We start from the raw sequence: 17,812 nt of genomic DNA on the forward strand, positions 1-17,812 counted from the left end.
GTAGAACAACTTCAGGCTGAGTGGCTTTCTAGTGACTGTACCGAGCTGGGAGTTATCACCAAGATTCACAGGTTGCCAGTCCATGTCCACTGTACCTTGCTGTCAGTGATACAATCTGGTTCCTACAGCTAGGTTCTGTTGCTCTAGATACCTGGGCGGTCAGCCACCCTAGGTATTACCGTATGCAATCATGCCAGCCACTTCTGGAGCTCAGTCTCACGAGCCATTTCTTGCTGCTCTCAGCATACAGTCTGCTCTGACTTAGAAGCCTCTTCTACTGTCCATTTCCTAGGTCACTTTTAGCAAGCTTCATTTACCGAAACCACCCCCCCCAAAACAAAACATTGTTTCAGAGAACCTCCAGTTATGTGGTTTACAGACCTAAGGTGTCCAAGTCTCTGGGTTTGTAGGTGCACAATAGGCAAGATTCGAGTATCTCCTCTTGCTCTTCTTTGGGGTAGAGGGACAGGTACTGCAGACCAGCCAATTTTTATGCTCAGGATTTCCGCTTCTGCATCTCCTGCTGTACTTTCTATCCAGAAGGCTTCAGCTCCACATTCCAGTTTCCATGGCCTTACATGCTGCTTGTGGAAGGGATTTTGAGTCTGACGTCGGAATCTGGAGTGACAGTGCACATCTCCCAGTGCTTTCGGATGGCTACAAACTGCCTCAGCCCAATGGGACTTGGCCATGCTTCAATGGGATTGCAAGCTTCAGTTCTCCCATTCTGCTGTGTAATTTTTCTCTTGGTCTCACCATGCCAGCTCTGGTTCATCTTTCAGGCAGTTCTGTCTGCCTGGCGGATGCTTCTTGGTACCACAGCTGAGGCTATCCCCGGTATCTATGGGGGAACTGGAGGTTATGCTGTTTCTTTAGTATTTCCATAAAGGACATTCCTTCCACGTATTCATGGAATGCGATACAGTTGTTCTTTCTTATTGGGACTTTGCATCTTTTGTGGGGCTATTCCCCAGGAAGGGGGGGTGTTCTGCCCTACCTGACTTTTATGCTTTTGTGCTGTTCTATGTCCTTTTTGCATGGCCATTGGAGATTTTGGTGCTTGTTTTCTGCGGAGGCTCTTCTCCATCATTAGTAATTTGCGACTCTTCTATCAAGGTAGTTTGCAACTTTCATCTGCAATAGCTACCCTTTCAGCCCTCAGCACTGTTATTCAATGTCATCGAGAAGCAGTTGTTTCATGGAGTAATACTAGACATAGTCTACAGGAGGACATTCTTCGTCTAGCTCATCAACAAACCCTCACACCCTAGTTCAGGGCAACTCTCTCTATCTGGTCCTCAAGTCTGGGCATATGTTCCATTTCGGGGTGACATAACATCTATCTAGGACATTCTTCATAGTGCCAGGTTCCTCATCAGACTCCTTCGGGGTTCCTTGATGTTCTCTGTCTCTACTAGACTCTCCAAGTCACCTCAACCATGGCTGATGGTTCCAGTGCTTCTTTCTTCAGACAATTTGGGAATTCTGTCTCTCGTGGCACATAGCTCTCGGTAGTTGCTATGCTGGGTCTTGGCTGGGTGCCTCAGATTTCGGATTATTCCAGGAGTCCAGCAGTCAACATTTTCTTGAACGGCTAGTTGTGGTCTTGAGTCTGGCATACTTGGCAGGATCCCAGTTTGTCTGGATTTAGATGTCTTCCAAATCAATGTCTTTGGCAGTCACAGCCTGGATCTTTCTAGGCTTGCACCACTGGGCGGCTGGTCCACCATAGCACAATAATTGATTCAGCTCTCTGGTTTTGGCAGGCTGGTGTGTTAGGGTGGATTTAGAATATTTGATGCAAGTTCCCGGTAACACAAGGACACAGTGAGGCTCATTTTCAAAGCACTTAGCCTCCCAAAGTTCCATAGAAACCTATGGAACTTAGCCTCCCAAAGTGCTTTGAAAATATGCCTCAGTGTCTCCCTGACACCAGGTGTGGACATTCTTTCCGCTTGGTTCCTCCTCGTTTTGTCAATTCGGGAATATCGTCCAGAGCACCCTAGTTTGGTCACTGCTCTGGGTATCAGCCTAAGCAGAGGCTCTGAGTGCCGGGCTTAGGCTTGTCAAGATCTCTTGGATTCCTTTCCTAGGGTGCATGTACCCTTAGTTCTCCCTTCTTCTGGGGGTCTTTTTCTTTCCTCTTTCTTGCCCTGTTCCGGCTCGTTACATGGTTGCTGTGTACAGTGTTCAAGAGCTCCGTTTGTCAGAGCACTAGTTTCTACCTTGCTTGAAACCTCAGCAACTACTATGGATTCCTCAGCCATGCTAGCTCACTGACTCAAGGCTTCTGCATCCACATATGTTCTAGTGGTCATGCTTTTCTGCCCAGTTTCCGGATGTTTTCGGGCCACATGGGGGCATCCTTTGGGGCCATAGGTTTGTCTGTTTTTCCCAGGGGGGAATTAGGTAGGCGGCTCACTGATATTCCTTACCTACTTTCTACAGGTATTTCCCTTTTGGATAGCTCGGCTAAGTCACCTACATCTTTTGGAATATGTGTGCTGTCCAAGGGAGCTTTAGGTCTTCCTTACCTACCTTCTCCCCACACTTTCATTTGGAGGTCTCCGTTCAGTTGGATACATCTTTTGGAGTGTTAGTGCTATCCTTGGGAGCTTCAGGTTCCCATCCTATTTCAGGACTGCTTTGCTAAATCCCACAAGTCTCTGGATTCATCTGCTGCTGATGCTAAGGAACGAAAAATTATGTCTTACCTGATAATTTTCATTCCTTTAGTCTCAGCAGGTGAATCCAGAGTCCCACCCTGTTCATGGGTTATTTTGAGGGATCCTTTCGGTTCTCTCTATAGGTTGGACCATGTTTCTGCATTTTCCATTTTAGAGAAACAGTTCTCGTTTGTTGTCTTGGGCATTCTTGGTGTTTCCTATTTCCCGGTGGGGAAGGAGAAATGGTTCTAATTCTGTTTCCTTCTGCTTTGTTATGAGAAATACTGACTGACCAAGGAGCATTCCATCCTATAAGGAGGTGCAATTCAGTGCTCTCTATCTCCATCTGCTGGTAGATGGACACAACCCATAAATCTCTGGATTCATCTGCTGCGACAATGAAAGAAAATTATCAGGTAAGATATAACTTTTCGTTTCATATGTTAAGGAATGACATGAAAAGTTGAAAAATAAACAAATAAACTGATACCTTAGTGGACAAATTTAAGGGTCCTTTTACTAAGGCGCATTCTAACGATTAGTGCGCGCTGAATGATAAGATGCCAATAGGAATGTAATGGGCGTCTTATCATTTAGCACATGCTAATCATTAGTGCACCTTAGTAAAAGGACCTCTTAATACGTACAGGGATAATTTTCTAATAAGACACCTATAAAAATATACAAAAAAAATAATACCTATTTTATGCCCTTTTTATAAAGGCACCAGCAATAATACCTCAACGTGGACCATTATATTTAAAATGCAACAGAAGAAGAAAAATCCCCCACGTAATAAGTCACAAAGGAAAAAGTAGTAGGGGCAGATGATGTTCTTCCAAGCAAAAGAAGTTTTTACTTAAGCTAGCAGTTGTAAAGGCACCACATATATAGAGGCCTGCCTCAGGGTCCACACAGTCTATAAAATTAAAAACATTATTTAGAAAATATCTTCTCTGCAAAGACACACACAAATAAATATTTGAAGCAATTGTTTGGCCAGCAGTAGCCATCTGTAGCTTTAGTGTTTAATCATGAATCCATATAGGCAAGAGAAATTTTATCTTTTAAAAAAAAGTTTTTTTTCCCATGTTATATATATGTACTAATTCTGTAGCAACATTATAAAATGGCAAAATTACAACTTCTCAAAAATACCAATCACCGATAGGCTATGAGGTACTATTGTTAGTGTTGTGCACTTTTTCCTTAATTTTGGGATTTTTTTTTACTGTTTTGTGAAGGCAATGTAGGCGCCTTTGTGACTTTATTTTAAAATAGGCTCCCAGAAGCTCAGAAATGCGTTTTCACACATTAACACATGCTCCAAGGCAAGTACAAATGTGTGTGTACTCTGCATGTGTACACATCATAATTGCCTGGGCTTCACTCAAACTGTGCTCATGTCTATATTGTGTAAAAGTAGATGTCGTCTTTGTGTGTCTACCAGGACTGGCTCAACCTGTGGACCAGGTGAGGCACTGGTGATAAAGGGCGCTAAAATCCTAGTCTGGCATCTATCCCTTTAGGTCACATAGAAGTCCTCAAATCCAGTCCTTGAAGTTCTCAACCCAGTCTAGTTTTCAAGATTTCCACAATGAATATGTATGAGATTTATTTGCATTCACTGCTTCCGTTGCAGGAGGGGGGGGGGGGGGGGCAGCTTGAGAGAAAAGGGAAGATACTGGATCACGGGCGGGGGGTGGGGTGAGTGGAGGGAGAGATACCAGATTACATATGGAGGGTGCCAATGCAAAAGCTGGTTCAGGGCATCACAGACCCTTCAGTCAGCTCTGGTGTCTACTTTTTAGGTATGTATGCCACTGCACAACTTTATAATAGTCATTTTGCACATGTAAAACATTCTTTGTGGAGAAAATGCTTTATAAAATTACCCCCTTCTTAACCAGCTTTCAGGGGTTAACCTCCTCTATTTGGGTCAGTCCAAAAGACAGCTCATAGTAAAAGATGACATTGCCTATATTTGATCCATTGATATGTTCAGGTAATGTTAACTTTTGTGTTGGTCTGTTTACTTTGTTTTTGATGTGCAGCAGGGATGCAATTTCTAAAATTTAGCCAAGAAATATCTTAAGTGAGCAGTTCTCAAAGGGATTTTGCATGTGTAAGTGTTCTGTTTACCCGCAAAAAAAAAAAACCCTGTCAAAAATGCTCTTTCCCTCATGTGCATAGTTGTTTGCATATGCAAACAAAGCAGGTATTTATTCCTAGATTTAGCTTACACCTTTTTTTTCGGTAGTAGTTCAGAGTGAGTTAGATTCGGTTACAAGTAGTATTTTCCTGTCCCAGGATGGTTTACAATATGAGTTTGTGTCTGAGAAAATATTTGAGTGACTTGCCCAAAGTTACAAGGAACATCAGTGGGATTTGAGCCCTGATTTCTCTGGTTCCTTGCTCATTGTTCTAATAATCAGTATGCCATTCCTCCACGCCTCTTATGCACTAACTGTACAGTCCCTGCTGGGCAAGAAATATTTAAATGGAACTCTACTACTACTACTACTTATCATTTCTATAGCGCTCTATATGTACGCAGCGCTGTACACTAACATGAAGAGACAGTCTCTGCTCGACAGAGCTTTCTGCCCTTTATGTTCCTCCAGTAAAAAAAGGTCTCACTGTATATAGTTTTGGTTGACTTTCTTTTCCATGGTTTAAGTGTACTAATGGTGGCCACACTTGTTTTTTTTTTCATACATTAAGAAAGGATGCAGGTAGGGAGCAGCAGCATAGCCACTGTGATGTGGTTGGTGGGAAACCCCAAGTCCTGCCAGCTTAAGACTCCCGGCATCTCTCCCTTCCCTCCCCCAGGTGATGGTGGGATCTCTTAACTGCACTCCTTCCCAAGCCCCTGCTGCCTTTAAAACCTTCTCTTCTTTACCAGCAGCAAGTAGGTACTCATACCTACTGCTTGTGCCAGCCCTGAGCCTTCCCTCTTATACAACCTCTTGTTCGTGGTACTGGGAAGTTGCCCCAGAGTGAAGGCTTGGGGCTGGTATGACCAGTAGGTGTGAGTTGCTGGTGGCAAAGGATTTAAATGGGACTGGGAGCTTGGAGGAGTGCAGATGCCCCCCCCCCCCCCCTGCGTGATTGCCAGGGTGAGGGTGGAGATGCTGGGCAGGGTTTTTGTGCCCACCCACTTTGGGCTCAGTCCCGCCCAAAATTGGGTATCTAGCTACGTCCCTGGTAGGGGGTGAACATGGCAGTTTCATTTATACAGAGGCAGTATGAAAAGTTTGACTGCTTGAGTAGGATTAGATACCTCAAGGAAACTTAAAATTTTCAAGTTTCTTTATTTCTTAATATACTGCATATTGAAATACTATTGAAGTGGTTTACAATAGGTTATAAAATAATAGTATTTAGAAATGAAAATAGAAAAGGAAATTACAATGTATTATTGGAAAATGAGAGGGAAGATGTTGGTCTGTTCTGTGCTCTAGAGTTGCACCTTGAGCTGTTGTCCCTTATTATCAACTAGTAAAAAAGGCCCGTTTCTTAACGCAATGAAACGGGCGCTAGCAATGTAATGAGTTCCTGCCATTAATGTTTCCACGGTTGTATTCTGAATATAATTGTTGTTTACATGTGTAAGATTTCTTTATATATAATAGTTTTTGTGTAAACTGTGTTACAATGTGGTAAACGTTTTCCTTGTTCAGGCCCTTCAATCAGTTTAACAATCACATCAGAAGAGCTCCTTACTCGTGAGAATGCAACATACAGTTGCCCATGTGAGAGACTGACAGTGTGTTTTACAGACAGTGTAAGAGAGAGATACACAGAGTGATCGAGTGTGTGTGTGTGTGATGTGTGTGTGTGTGATGTGTGTGAGTGACAAAGTGATTAAATGTTTGCCTTCCCTTCCGTTCTGTGCACTTGCCTCCACTGACGTTCGTACCTCCCTGTATATGATTGTTTGTTAGAGATTCAATCCACTCCACTTCCCTCCTCCAAGTTCCGTTCTGTCTGATTGGTTCTTCGTTGACAGTGAGAGCCAATGAAATGCTGAACTACAGACTTAGGAACCCTACACTGCCACAGTGCCACGGAGTCAGCTTCAGAATGTTGGAGGTGCTTTTTATTATATAGGATGTTAGAGGCTATTTGGCAGCAAAGGTTTTTTCAGAAAAGTGATATTCTTAGGGTGGTTTTAGATTTTTGGAATGACAGCTTTGAACAAATTTGGAACAGCAAATTATTCCATAAAGTTGTGCCGACTACACTAAAAATGGCAAGTTGGAATGGAGGATTATCAGAAGATGTTGCTGAAACAATTGTGAAGCTCTAACAGGAAATATGAATTAGTACATTTGACGGAGGAATAAGTTAATAGTTAGTGCAGGGAGAACCTGAGGAACAGGGTTTGAGTCCCACTGTGGCTCCTTGTGACCCTGAGCAAATCACTTAACCCTCCATTGCCCCAGGCACAAAACTTAGATTGTGAGTCCACTAAGGACAGATAAAGTATCTGCATATAATAAATGTAAACCTCTTCAGTTGTACTACAGGCAATATATTGAATCCATAATCTAATCTATAATGGGAAGCCTGTATTATGTATTTCATGAACTAATGTCAGTATTTGGTAGAGAATTCTAGAAGAAATGGCCATCCAATATTCTTCTCTAAGTAATGGTGTCATGTCATCCCATTTGTTAGCTCCTGTAATGAGTTTACAATGTGGATAAGCAAGACCACTGTAGTTTGAAAACACAGTTGTCAAATGCTTTGTATTCGCAAGTTGAAAGCAATGGAAGGGTGTGTTATAGTAGTCCAGGTGATTTACTACTACTACTACTACTACAAATCATCTGTGGTTGAAAAATGACCAAACTGAGCAAATATTTTTACCTTGAAAAAAAAAACATTTTTGTACAGTTGAGGAGAGATGAGACTGAAATGTAAGTTTGATGAAGCATGGCAGCTATAGTGGTCAAGAGCCAGAAAGGAGCGATAACAAAAGAGGTTCCAGGACAGTTTATCATGCAGTATGCAGAGTATTCTATTGACCGAGGCCCATGAAATTCTAAGGTCTGATGCAGGAAATTAGCCTTGAATTAGAACCGCGTTTCCCAAACTGCGCCGTGAGACATTTGGGAGTTCACATGCCAAGTGCCTCTCTCCACTGCCCACCCGCTCGCTCGCTGCAGGCTTCTGGCAGTGATGTAAGAGCTGCCTTTGGCCTGCCCCCGAAGCCTTCTTTGTACAGCATCCTGCCTACGCGGGAACAGAAATTGGCTGTACAAAGAAGGCTTTCAGGGCAGCCTGAAGACAGCGCTTACACATTGCCGCCGATGCTGGCAGCCTGAAAGTTTGGAGGCCTGCTCCTGTCCTGGGACCCTGGCTACTCAGCTGTCAGGGAGGGAGGACAGGGCTGCAGGACATTATGTTGCCTCCCTCCTGTGCTCAGGTCCGGGCTCTTCTTCATCCTCCTCTCCCGAGAAACAAGGTAAAAAATGGATTACAAAGGGGCATGGTTTGTGGGGGGGGGGGGGGGGGGGGGGGCGGAGATAGTAAATGGGGGTGAGAGGGAGAAATATTGGACATGATGTGGGGTGGAGGGTGGAGACCTTTGTGGGGGGGGGGGGGGTGCCATGAAAAATTGCTCAGACATTAAGGGTGCCCAAGAGCTGAAAAAGTTTGGGAACCACTTCATTACAATAAAGAGTAGAGAGATTGATCTTGTGAATATATTGAAAATGTATCTTTTTTTAAGCACTTTTGATGAGTATACAATTCCAATGCTATTATGTTTACTAGTGAAGTTTCACAATTTTTTAAATTTCTCTATTTCATAGCTTCCTGTTTGTGAGTACAGTGCTCGATATCCATGGTAGAATCTATAGATGCGATAAGGTGTCATTTGGTGGGGGGGGGATATTAGTTTGATAAATCAACAGGTTATAAATAAAACTACTTAAAACACTGATGCTTGCAATCTGGTAGACAACAGATTACACTGAGATGTGGTGACACTGCTATCTTGTTGGCAAAGCAAGTATTTCCCCAGAGATTGGTGGGGAAAAGCAGTGTTTTACATCCAAATTCTGCCCTCTGGGCAAATTCAGGCTGCAAAGGTGCTTTCAAAAATATAATTCATGCTCTACCTCAGACGATTTTCCAAAATACCCATGAAACTAATGCGAGAGATTACATATCAGGCTGTAATGAAATGTTACAGGTTTCTTAAGGTACATACTGTGGTTTTTTTTTGCCTTTAATTATAGGGAATGCTGATAATTTCCACTACACAAAGCAAGGAGGCAGTCCGGTTATTGACGGGATAGACGATGCTAAAGAAATGATAAACACGAGGCAAGCCTGCACACTGCTGGGTAACTCTTGCTACTTTCTGCTTCATCTGGAGGCGGAATGTGTCTGCTATGTGTGGGTTGTGTGTTTGTCACACCTGGGTTATGTGGTGGTTTCTTGTAATTGTTGTGCCTTAACAGAAAAAATGGGTCTTTCAACATATATGGGAAGATAATTAAGATGTAGAAAATGCAGAATACCGATTTAATTTCTCATCGTCATTTAATTAGTTATTGTCTGAAGTTCTGTGCAAAAGCTCCCCTGAGGAACTACACCTCTGTGGCTCCCACAGTTGGTCTTTCTCAACAGTGGGCCTAATGTTATGAAGCATGAGGCTGTAGCGTTGTATCAAGAAACTACTGTTCTCTGTTTTAGTAGGAAGATGAAGGCCTTATGAAGTTCAGGCCTTTGATAATGTTTGTCCCTTAGCTTTTCAGTACTGCTTTAAAAGATTGCTTTTGCTTTTCTATTTTTTGTTTCATTGTGTTATGTGTGTGTTGTTCAGTGTAATTATTAAATCTTGTGTGTGTGTGTTTTTTTTTGGGGGGGGTGGTTAATGTATGCCTTTCTGCGTATGCGCTGTGGATTAGAATTTACAAAACAAATACACAAGAAATGTTTAGAGCAATTTGCATCAAAAATAGAAAACAAGTATAAATTAAACAGGATGCATAAGTTCAAGCTGGGGCCCCAAGCAAACTTTTACTGAGGGGCCCCAGTTTGAACTTATGCATCCTGTTTACAGTTCAGGTACTCTTACCCATGTCCTTAAAGGGTCAGGGGAGGCAAAGCTTTCATTTTGAAAGTCCTGCAAGGATGTTCTGTGACTACGTTGGATCCACCGTCTCCCTCTTCCTGGCATCTGGATTTGCAAAAGGACATAGGGGTCCTTTTACTAAGGTGCACTGAAAAATGGCCTGCGCTGGTGTAGACGTGTGTATTGGACACGTGGAGTTCAATTTTTCAGTGCACCTGCAAAAAAAGCCTTTTTTTCCCCCAAAAATGGACGTGCGCATACTAAAAATCAGTGCGCGTCCATTTTGGGCCTGAGAGCTTACCTCCACCCATTGACTTAGCGGTAAGGTCTTGCGCATTAACTGGGCAGTAATCAGCACGTGTACTGCTGATTACTGCCTGGTTAGTGCCACACGGTAGAAAATAGAAATTATTTTCTGGCGCGCGTATTGGACATGCATAGAAATTAGAATTACTGCTGGGGCACGCGGTAGTTCTAATTTGACGTGCATTGTACGCACATAGGCGCCTATGCTTCTTAGTAAATGGGCCCATTACGAGGAGGGTCACCTTAGAAAATATGATTGCAGACCCATGGGCTTATTCACACAAGTATGTGTCATGATGGTTGTACAAGGGAGATGTTGAACAGGGACGGCTGCACCATTATGTTAACAAAATTGTAAGTTTTATGTTAAAGTGTACCTGCTGTACACTACTTTTGGTGAATCTCTTCATAAAAGGCGGTTAATAAATCCCAATAAATAAACTATGTGTAAGTGATCAATGTGATCCTTGGAATTAGCTCCAGGCTGCTGTACTATACTTTTCTAAGGTACTTTAAGCACCTTGTTCATTCTCATTTCAGGGATTGGAGAATCGTATCAGATGGGAATCTTTAGAATTCTAGCTTCCATTCTTCACCTGGGGAATGTGGAATTTAATTCTCGGGATTCAGACAGCTGCATAGTGCCTGTAAGAAATGATTTAACTGTGTGTAATGTCCTGTGGCTCTTGTTTTTCATGTGTAATCTTGAGTGGTGTGTGTGTGTGTCCCATTCCTACATCATTCTGTTCTGCTGCACAAAATGATTTTGCAAGACTTAAGTTACAACTGACTCCATTTACGAGTCAGCCCTGCTACCAACCACATAAGTACTTCTGAATATTGACTTCCGTATATTTTGCCCCACAACTGCAGACTTCCCATTCCAAACTCTTGAGTGCCTTTACTGGTGGGGCTGTAACTGTTGTGGGCCCATCATTGTCACCTCTTGTACTGAAGCTACAGAGGGCAGTTGAGAAAGTGACAAATCCAGACAATTCCCCACGGTTAGGACCTTATTTCAGAGGTTACAATGCTGCATAATATGACTGTAGAAGTTGCTTGTGTAAAAGTATTGCATTCATTTTTTCCATGTTAACCAAGTCATTAAAAACTGTGTAGCCTTAGGCACTAGTAAACCAGAATGAAACCAATATCGGTCAGGACTGGAAAACCAGGAAGACTAAAAGCCAAAAAGTAGGAATGATAGGAAAATTAAACTAGAAAGTTGTTTCACCATGTACGGAGTTGAGAGAATGAGCATAGAGATGATATTTAATTGGAGAAAAAAAAAAGTCTAGTGCTGAATTCCTTGAGAGGGAAGTCTAGGATGTTATAAAGAAGGCAGTATGGGTTCCTGGAGGGGGTGGGATTTTTTTGGTGAGGATTAGGAGGGAAGAAGGTGTTTAGGGTATATTTTTTATCTTAGTTTCCTAAATATATTCTTCTCATGTCAGGGAGTACTATAATAGTCCAGGTCCTCTATGGCACTTCTTTGGGGGAGGGGATAGGAGTGTGGTAGTGGAATTTTGGGTGGGAATTCAGATAAGACTTGTTTGGGGAGCTTAAGGATTTGTATATGCTACAAGATAAAATTGATCTGTGTTAATGGTTTACTTTGAACGTACTGATTTACTCATAAAAAAGGTATTTCACATAATCGTAGAAAATGAGGTAAGCAATCAGATGGGTAGTGGGAGTTTGTTCCTGCTTTAGAGCACCTCTGTTCATTGGATACTCATTATTTTTTTGATTGGAAGTTAATGGATAAAACCAGTGTGTCTTTTCTAGAGAAAAAGGTGCCGGTACTCAAATGCCGGGCCACCCTTGAGGGGGTTGGGGTGATCACTGAGGGACCCACCTCACAATAGCCAGCTGCCCTACAACAAGTCACAAAATCTATGACAAGGCAGAATTGGTGTGCAGGGCCTAAGCTCTTTCATTAAAACTTGGGGACCATGGGTCAATTTTAGCAGACAATGGAAAAGGTGCTGGTACTCAGTACCCCCAAGTACCCCCACAAAAAAAGCCCTGGATAAAACACAGGTACAACCTCTGTGGGTAAAGGAGGCAGTTCTATAAATGGGCGTCTCCAAAAGCACACAAATTTATTTATTAAGTCAAATTTAATATACCGCCTTAAAATAACAGGTAGATCTTCTAGACAGTGTACAATAAAATACAATTAAGAATAATAGAAAAGAATTACAATAATTTGACAGGAATGCAATTCACATTCATTCACACGTTAAAAGATAGGAAAGGTAAAAAAAAGGGAGGGCTGGGAGGAAAGGTACAAAGACTTTTTTTTACAAAGTAAGAGCAGTATAGGAAGTAACAAAGAGGAAAGATGAGAAAGTTGGTACTGTAGCAGGAAGACTCCCTATGAGGTATTGAAGGCCCGAGGGAATAGCCATACCTTTATGGCTGGTTTGAATTTCTTAAACGAGGTTTTGCCTCTAACTTTGTGAGAAAGGGAATGCCAGTAAAATGGATCAGTGAAGTAAAATGCACAGTGTCTCGTGGTTTCAAGTATGGTCTGTTTGAGGTTGGTAAGGACCAAACAATAATCCGTTCAGAGATTGAAGTAAACGCATAGGTGAATAAGGAATAAGGTTAGATAAGAATTGTGGAAGACCTACCCGAAAAGCTTTAAAGGTTAAGGTCAAAAGTTTGTGGATTATTCTTTGGTTAATTGGAAGCCAATGGCATTTCTGGAATAGAGGGGAAACATGATTGAATTTCTTTACAAAACGGAGCAACCTCACTGGGTGCCAATTCTATAACGACATCTTGTGTGCCAAGATGCCATTATAGAATACGAACGTAAGTTGGCACGGGCACACATCTGCCCAGTATTTAAAACCATTTAACCAGCCAGGAACGGCTCCTGGCTGGTTAAATATTACTTAACCGGCTATTTGGCGATATTCGTCAGCCAGCTATCTCCTTCTGAATATTGCCAGTAAGTTCTTAGCGGATAGCCAGTTATATCATGCAACATAACTGGCTATTCACCGATATTCAGCACATTGCCGGCTAAGTTTGTTGGCCAGTGCTGAATTTCGGTTTGGTTGGGTAAATTTAACCTATACTCCAGAGGTTTTAAGTTTGTCAGCAGATATTCAACTTTATTTAATTGCTGTTTAAATACAATACAAGCCTTATAAATTCACATTTATCAAGACCTAAATCACTCCACATACACTCAACATTCACTACCTCATTCATCACATAACCTTCTTTTCATGGGGTTACCTATATTCCCTTCTGGTGCCAGTTATAAAATCATTTTACTGTTTCTCATTAGCGCTTTAACTTTTCTCTAAAGTTCATCTATTCAAACCTTCCTTTGGATTATACGCAGTCTTTCCAGGCACAGCAGCCCTTGTTGCTGAATGGTTCCTTCCCTTGGGGTATATGTAAACTTTCCGACTGCAATGGTTGCTTGCTGTCAAATGTTTATTTCATCCAGTGTTCGTTTGATCTTTATAAATCCAAAGTTAAGCAAATTCCGCTTGCCATCCAATAACTCTTCCCTTAATGTCCACACTAGGCACACCAAACAGGAATCAAGTTCCCCTCATAGTTGTCACGTATATATCACCCAATTAAAAGTTCCACATCCTTTCCTGAATAGGCTTTAACAGGTCAGCTTATTCCCCAATACGGACCCATATTTCACTCTCTTCTTCAGGAGGAACAAAATATCCTTTAACACCAAAGGCAAATATCAATCAGTATAGATGATATAGAGTATTAGTAAACTCTGGTGTTAGTGAGAGTGTCCCCCTAATTAGGGAATTATTTGGTTAAATTTAAACCGGTTAAATAATGAGCATATGTGTCTAAAGTCACCATAAGCAAAAGAGTAGCCATACTGGGTCAGACCAGTGGTCCATCTAGCCCAGTATCCTGTTTCCAACAGTGGCCAAGCTAGGGCACAAGTACCTGGCAGAAACCCAAATCAGGGTAGCATTCCATTCTACAAATCCCAGGGCAAGCAGTTGCTTCTCTACGTCTGTCTCAATAGCAGACTATGGACTTTTCCTCCAAAAACTTGTCCAAACCTTTTTTTTTTAACCCACATACGCTAACTGCTGTTACCACATCCTCTGACAAAGAGTTCCAGAGCTTAGCTATTCATTGAGTGAAAAAATACTTCCTCCTATTTGTTTTAAAAGTATTTCCATGTAACTTCCTTGAGTGTCCCCTAGTCTTTCTACTTTTTGGAACAAGTAAAAAAATTTGATTTACTTCTACTCGTTCTACACCACTCAGGATTTTGTACACCTCAATTATATCTCCCCTCATCTGTCTCTTTTCCAAGCTGAAGAAATGAGGTCTTAGTGAATTCCATTAAACAATTTATAATACAACAGTCCAAACCCCATCATTTTATATGAAAAAAAATTTTAAAAAGTTACAGAAGTTCATACATGTAAATTTTTCAGACTGCTTTGGACTAAAAAAAAATGTTGAGAATGGCCAATTCTTCATTTCATATTTCTACTTTGGTCATATTTTTAGGGAGGAGGCGCAGTGCAGTGGTGACAGCAGTGGCCTATCATTCAGGAGTAGTCCTGAATCATGACTTCAAAACTTCCCTTAGCCGGCCAACCAGTCACCCCATCCTCCTGGTCCTCCGTGACCCAGTTGAAAACATGCATTGATCAGACTTTCCTGGTCAACACATTCAAAAGTTAAAGTATAACAAATTGCCTTCCAGCATTCCAGTAATGTACATTTCAAAACTGGGAATCCATTCAGATAATTTTGGCCCAGAAATCTTTTACTTTGCATTTTTTTTTTCAGCTGTAGGTCTCTTGTAAAAACTGTGAAATGGTTTCTCCTTGTCTCGATTGCCAGTGGCATTGGCCTTGTTAATGTGTCAGTGTACATTATAGAGAGGGAGGCATAAAGGCAGACTCAATAAGCAAGCAAGCTCAGATTCTTCATTAGAGAAGGTGAAAAGCGTTAATATTGATGTATACAAGAATAATTATTTATTTATTTTAATTTTTTCCCTATACATACACTTGCAGGCCCGAAATCTGTCAACCTAATGTACATTCAGGTGCAGCAGGTATTTTTCTATCCCGAGAGAGCTCACTATCTGAGTTTGTACCTGAGACGATAGAGGGTTAAATGACTCGGAAGCAGCAGCAATGGGATTTGAACCAGGCTCTCCTGGTTCTTAGCCTGCTACTCTAACTATTAGGCTACCTCTCCACTCCAAACCATGTTATATTGTCATGTCTCTCTGTTTCACCTCATGGTCATTAGCAGACCTGCTCTGTACTCCTGATTCTTCCCATCCCCTCAGTATTAGATATTACAGATTGTCTTCTGTCTTACTGCAGCCAAAACATGAACCTCTGTCCATCTTCTGTGACCTCATGGGAGTAGAATATGAAGAGATGGCCCACTGGCTCTGTCACAGGAAGCTTGTCACTGCTGCTGAGACGTACATCAAACCCATCTCCAAATTGCAGGCTATCAATGCCAGGGATGCCCTCTCCAAGCACATCTACGCCAACCTCTTTGGCTGGATTGTTCATCATGTTAACCATGCCCTGCACTCTTCCGCCAAACAGCACTCATTCATCGGCGTGCTTGACATTTATGGGTAATGATCTGCTTTTTGTACCTCTTTTAGGGTCACCTGCCAACAGGTCCTGCAGAAGACCAGCATTCACTTCTAGGTGACGAACTCTACTGGGTCTGCCAGCTGCTACTTCAGTATTTTGTTTTCTTCTCTTAAATTGACTTTGCTGAATATTTGATAGGACTCCATCCTTTTCCTCAATCCCACAGCCTAGAGACACCCCTATTAAAACCACTTCCATAATTTCTAAGAGTTTCCTCCCACTATTGCTGTGGCTTGAGAAATGGATCCTTCTCTGCTTCAGTGCCTACAAGAGTATGAGAAGTAAATCAGGCCCTAGAAAGAGCACTTACCTCTGCCCTCTAGTGTCCCTCAGATCAGTGGCTCCAAATACATTTGTTTTGTATGTTTCATGGTAGCAGTGAACATCTCTCAAATTTAATGTGTGCAGATAGAATATCCTACAACAGTGATACTCAAACCAGTCTTTGCCCCCACCCCCCCTCCCAAGCTGGCTAGTTTGTAGGATATCACTAATATATCAGGGTTTTTTTTAAATGTTTTTTTAAAACTGTGTTCAGGTTATATTGTTCCTTGCTTCAAACATTTTTTTAAGAAGTTAAGAAGTGTTTAAATAAAAATGAATAGGAGATAGTTTGGCATACACTGAAGAAAGTGTATGCAGATGTGTCTTATGCATATTTACTAGGGATATCCCCAAAATCTGATTGGCTGAGGCAAGCCCAAGGAGTAATTTGAATGCCACTTCCTGTATGATCTCTCTTGAATAGACAGGAGAGTTATTGGGAATTGTGCTAGTAAGAATAATCGCATATTATTTTATGCACAATGTGCATGTTTTTCTTTAGTACAGTTTGTTTGTACTTTAAAACTGAGTTTGATGTGATCAGTGATTCTGTAACAGCAGTGTCTTGGCTTTGCAGGTTTGAGACATTTGAGATAAATAGCTTTGAACAATTCTGTATAAACTACGCCAATGAAAAACTCCAGCAGCAGTTCAATATGGTGAGTAGAGAGAGTTGCTGTGCTTCCACTTTCTCCCCACTGTGTTGTGTAATTGCAGTCTTTGTTTGTGAGAAGAGATGAAAACGGTAACGGAATTCAAACATGCGTGAGATATGCATAAAGGAATGCTATGCAGTAGGAATGGATCCTCAGAAGCTTAGCCGAAATTGGGTGGCGGAGCAGGTGGGGGAAGAGAGGTTGGTGGTTGGGAGGCGAGGATAGTGGAGGGCAGTCTTATACGGTCTGTGCCAGAGCCAGTGATGGGAGGCGGGACTGGTGGTTGGGAGGTGGGAAATACTGCTGGGCAGACTTGTACGGTCTGTGCCCTGAAAAAGGCAGGTACAAATCAAGGTAAGGTATACACATATGAGTTTATCTTGTTGGGCAGACTGGATGGACCATGCAGGTCTTTTTCTGCCGTCATCTACTATGTTACTATGAGTGTGTAATTATTTTAGACTGGGAGTGTAATGTTAACTGTAATATTTCGGAATAAGTAGGATCTGTTATCAATAATACTGTCACCTCCTACCCGTATGCAACGTATTTGTTGGAAACCATTAATGTAACAATAAAGTGGAGAAAAAAAGACCTCAGGTTACTCGGCTGATCCTCGTTTTCAAAGGACAAGCCTTTTGTATAATGAGGAGGCCTTATCAGTCATGGGTCTCAAAAAAAACTCCACTCAATAATTTGTAAAATTCTAGTTCCAACAAACAGATGCATGAGAGACTCTGTTTATAAATACATTCAAGCTTGGCAAAAGTACTTATCTTCATATAAGAATGCTTAGAAAGTCCAGCCGTATTCAAAATATTCTTTTAACATTCGAAAGGTCCCGACAGGGAAGCCCTGTTTCGCTAGATATAGTAGCTGCTTCAGGGGAATCTTTCACACTGTACACAATCCCAAGCATGTAAAAAATCTCCGTCTCCAATCTCACTGGAACAGAAAATGGCGGACAGCTTCTCCATACCCATGAAAGGTTTAAATACTCAGCGTCTGACGTCATTTCGTTTCCATCCAATCAGACGGAGCGCTGATCAAAGAAACGCTTTTCTGTTCCAGTGAGATTGGAGACGGAGATTTTTTACATGCTTGGGATTGTGTACAGTG

The 17,812-nt window shown here is 41.8% G+C and overlaps 1 protein-coding gene across 1 annotated transcript in view; it reads left to right on the plus strand.

Moving 5' to 3' along the window:
• The window catches only part of MYO5A (myosin VA), a 360,108-nt gene that overhangs the window by 192,427 nt on the left and 149,869 nt on the right, over positions 1 to 17,812 (plus strand). Inside the window, 4 exon segments of the mRNA XM_030189293.1 lie at positions 8,918 to 9,025; positions 10,606 to 10,712; positions 15,426 to 15,691; positions 16,615 to 16,696. Of these exon segments, the coding sequence (XP_030045153.1) occupies positions 8,918 to 9,025; positions 10,606 to 10,712; positions 15,426 to 15,691; positions 16,615 to 16,696 (563 nt within the window).

The sequence above is a fragment of the Microcaecilia unicolor genome, chromosome 1 (assembly GCF_901765095.1).
Source record: "Microcaecilia unicolor chromosome 1, aMicUni1.1, whole genome shotgun sequence".
In the NCBI taxonomy this organism is placed as follows: domain Eukaryota; kingdom Metazoa; phylum Chordata; class Amphibia; order Gymnophiona; family Siphonopidae; genus Microcaecilia; species Microcaecilia unicolor.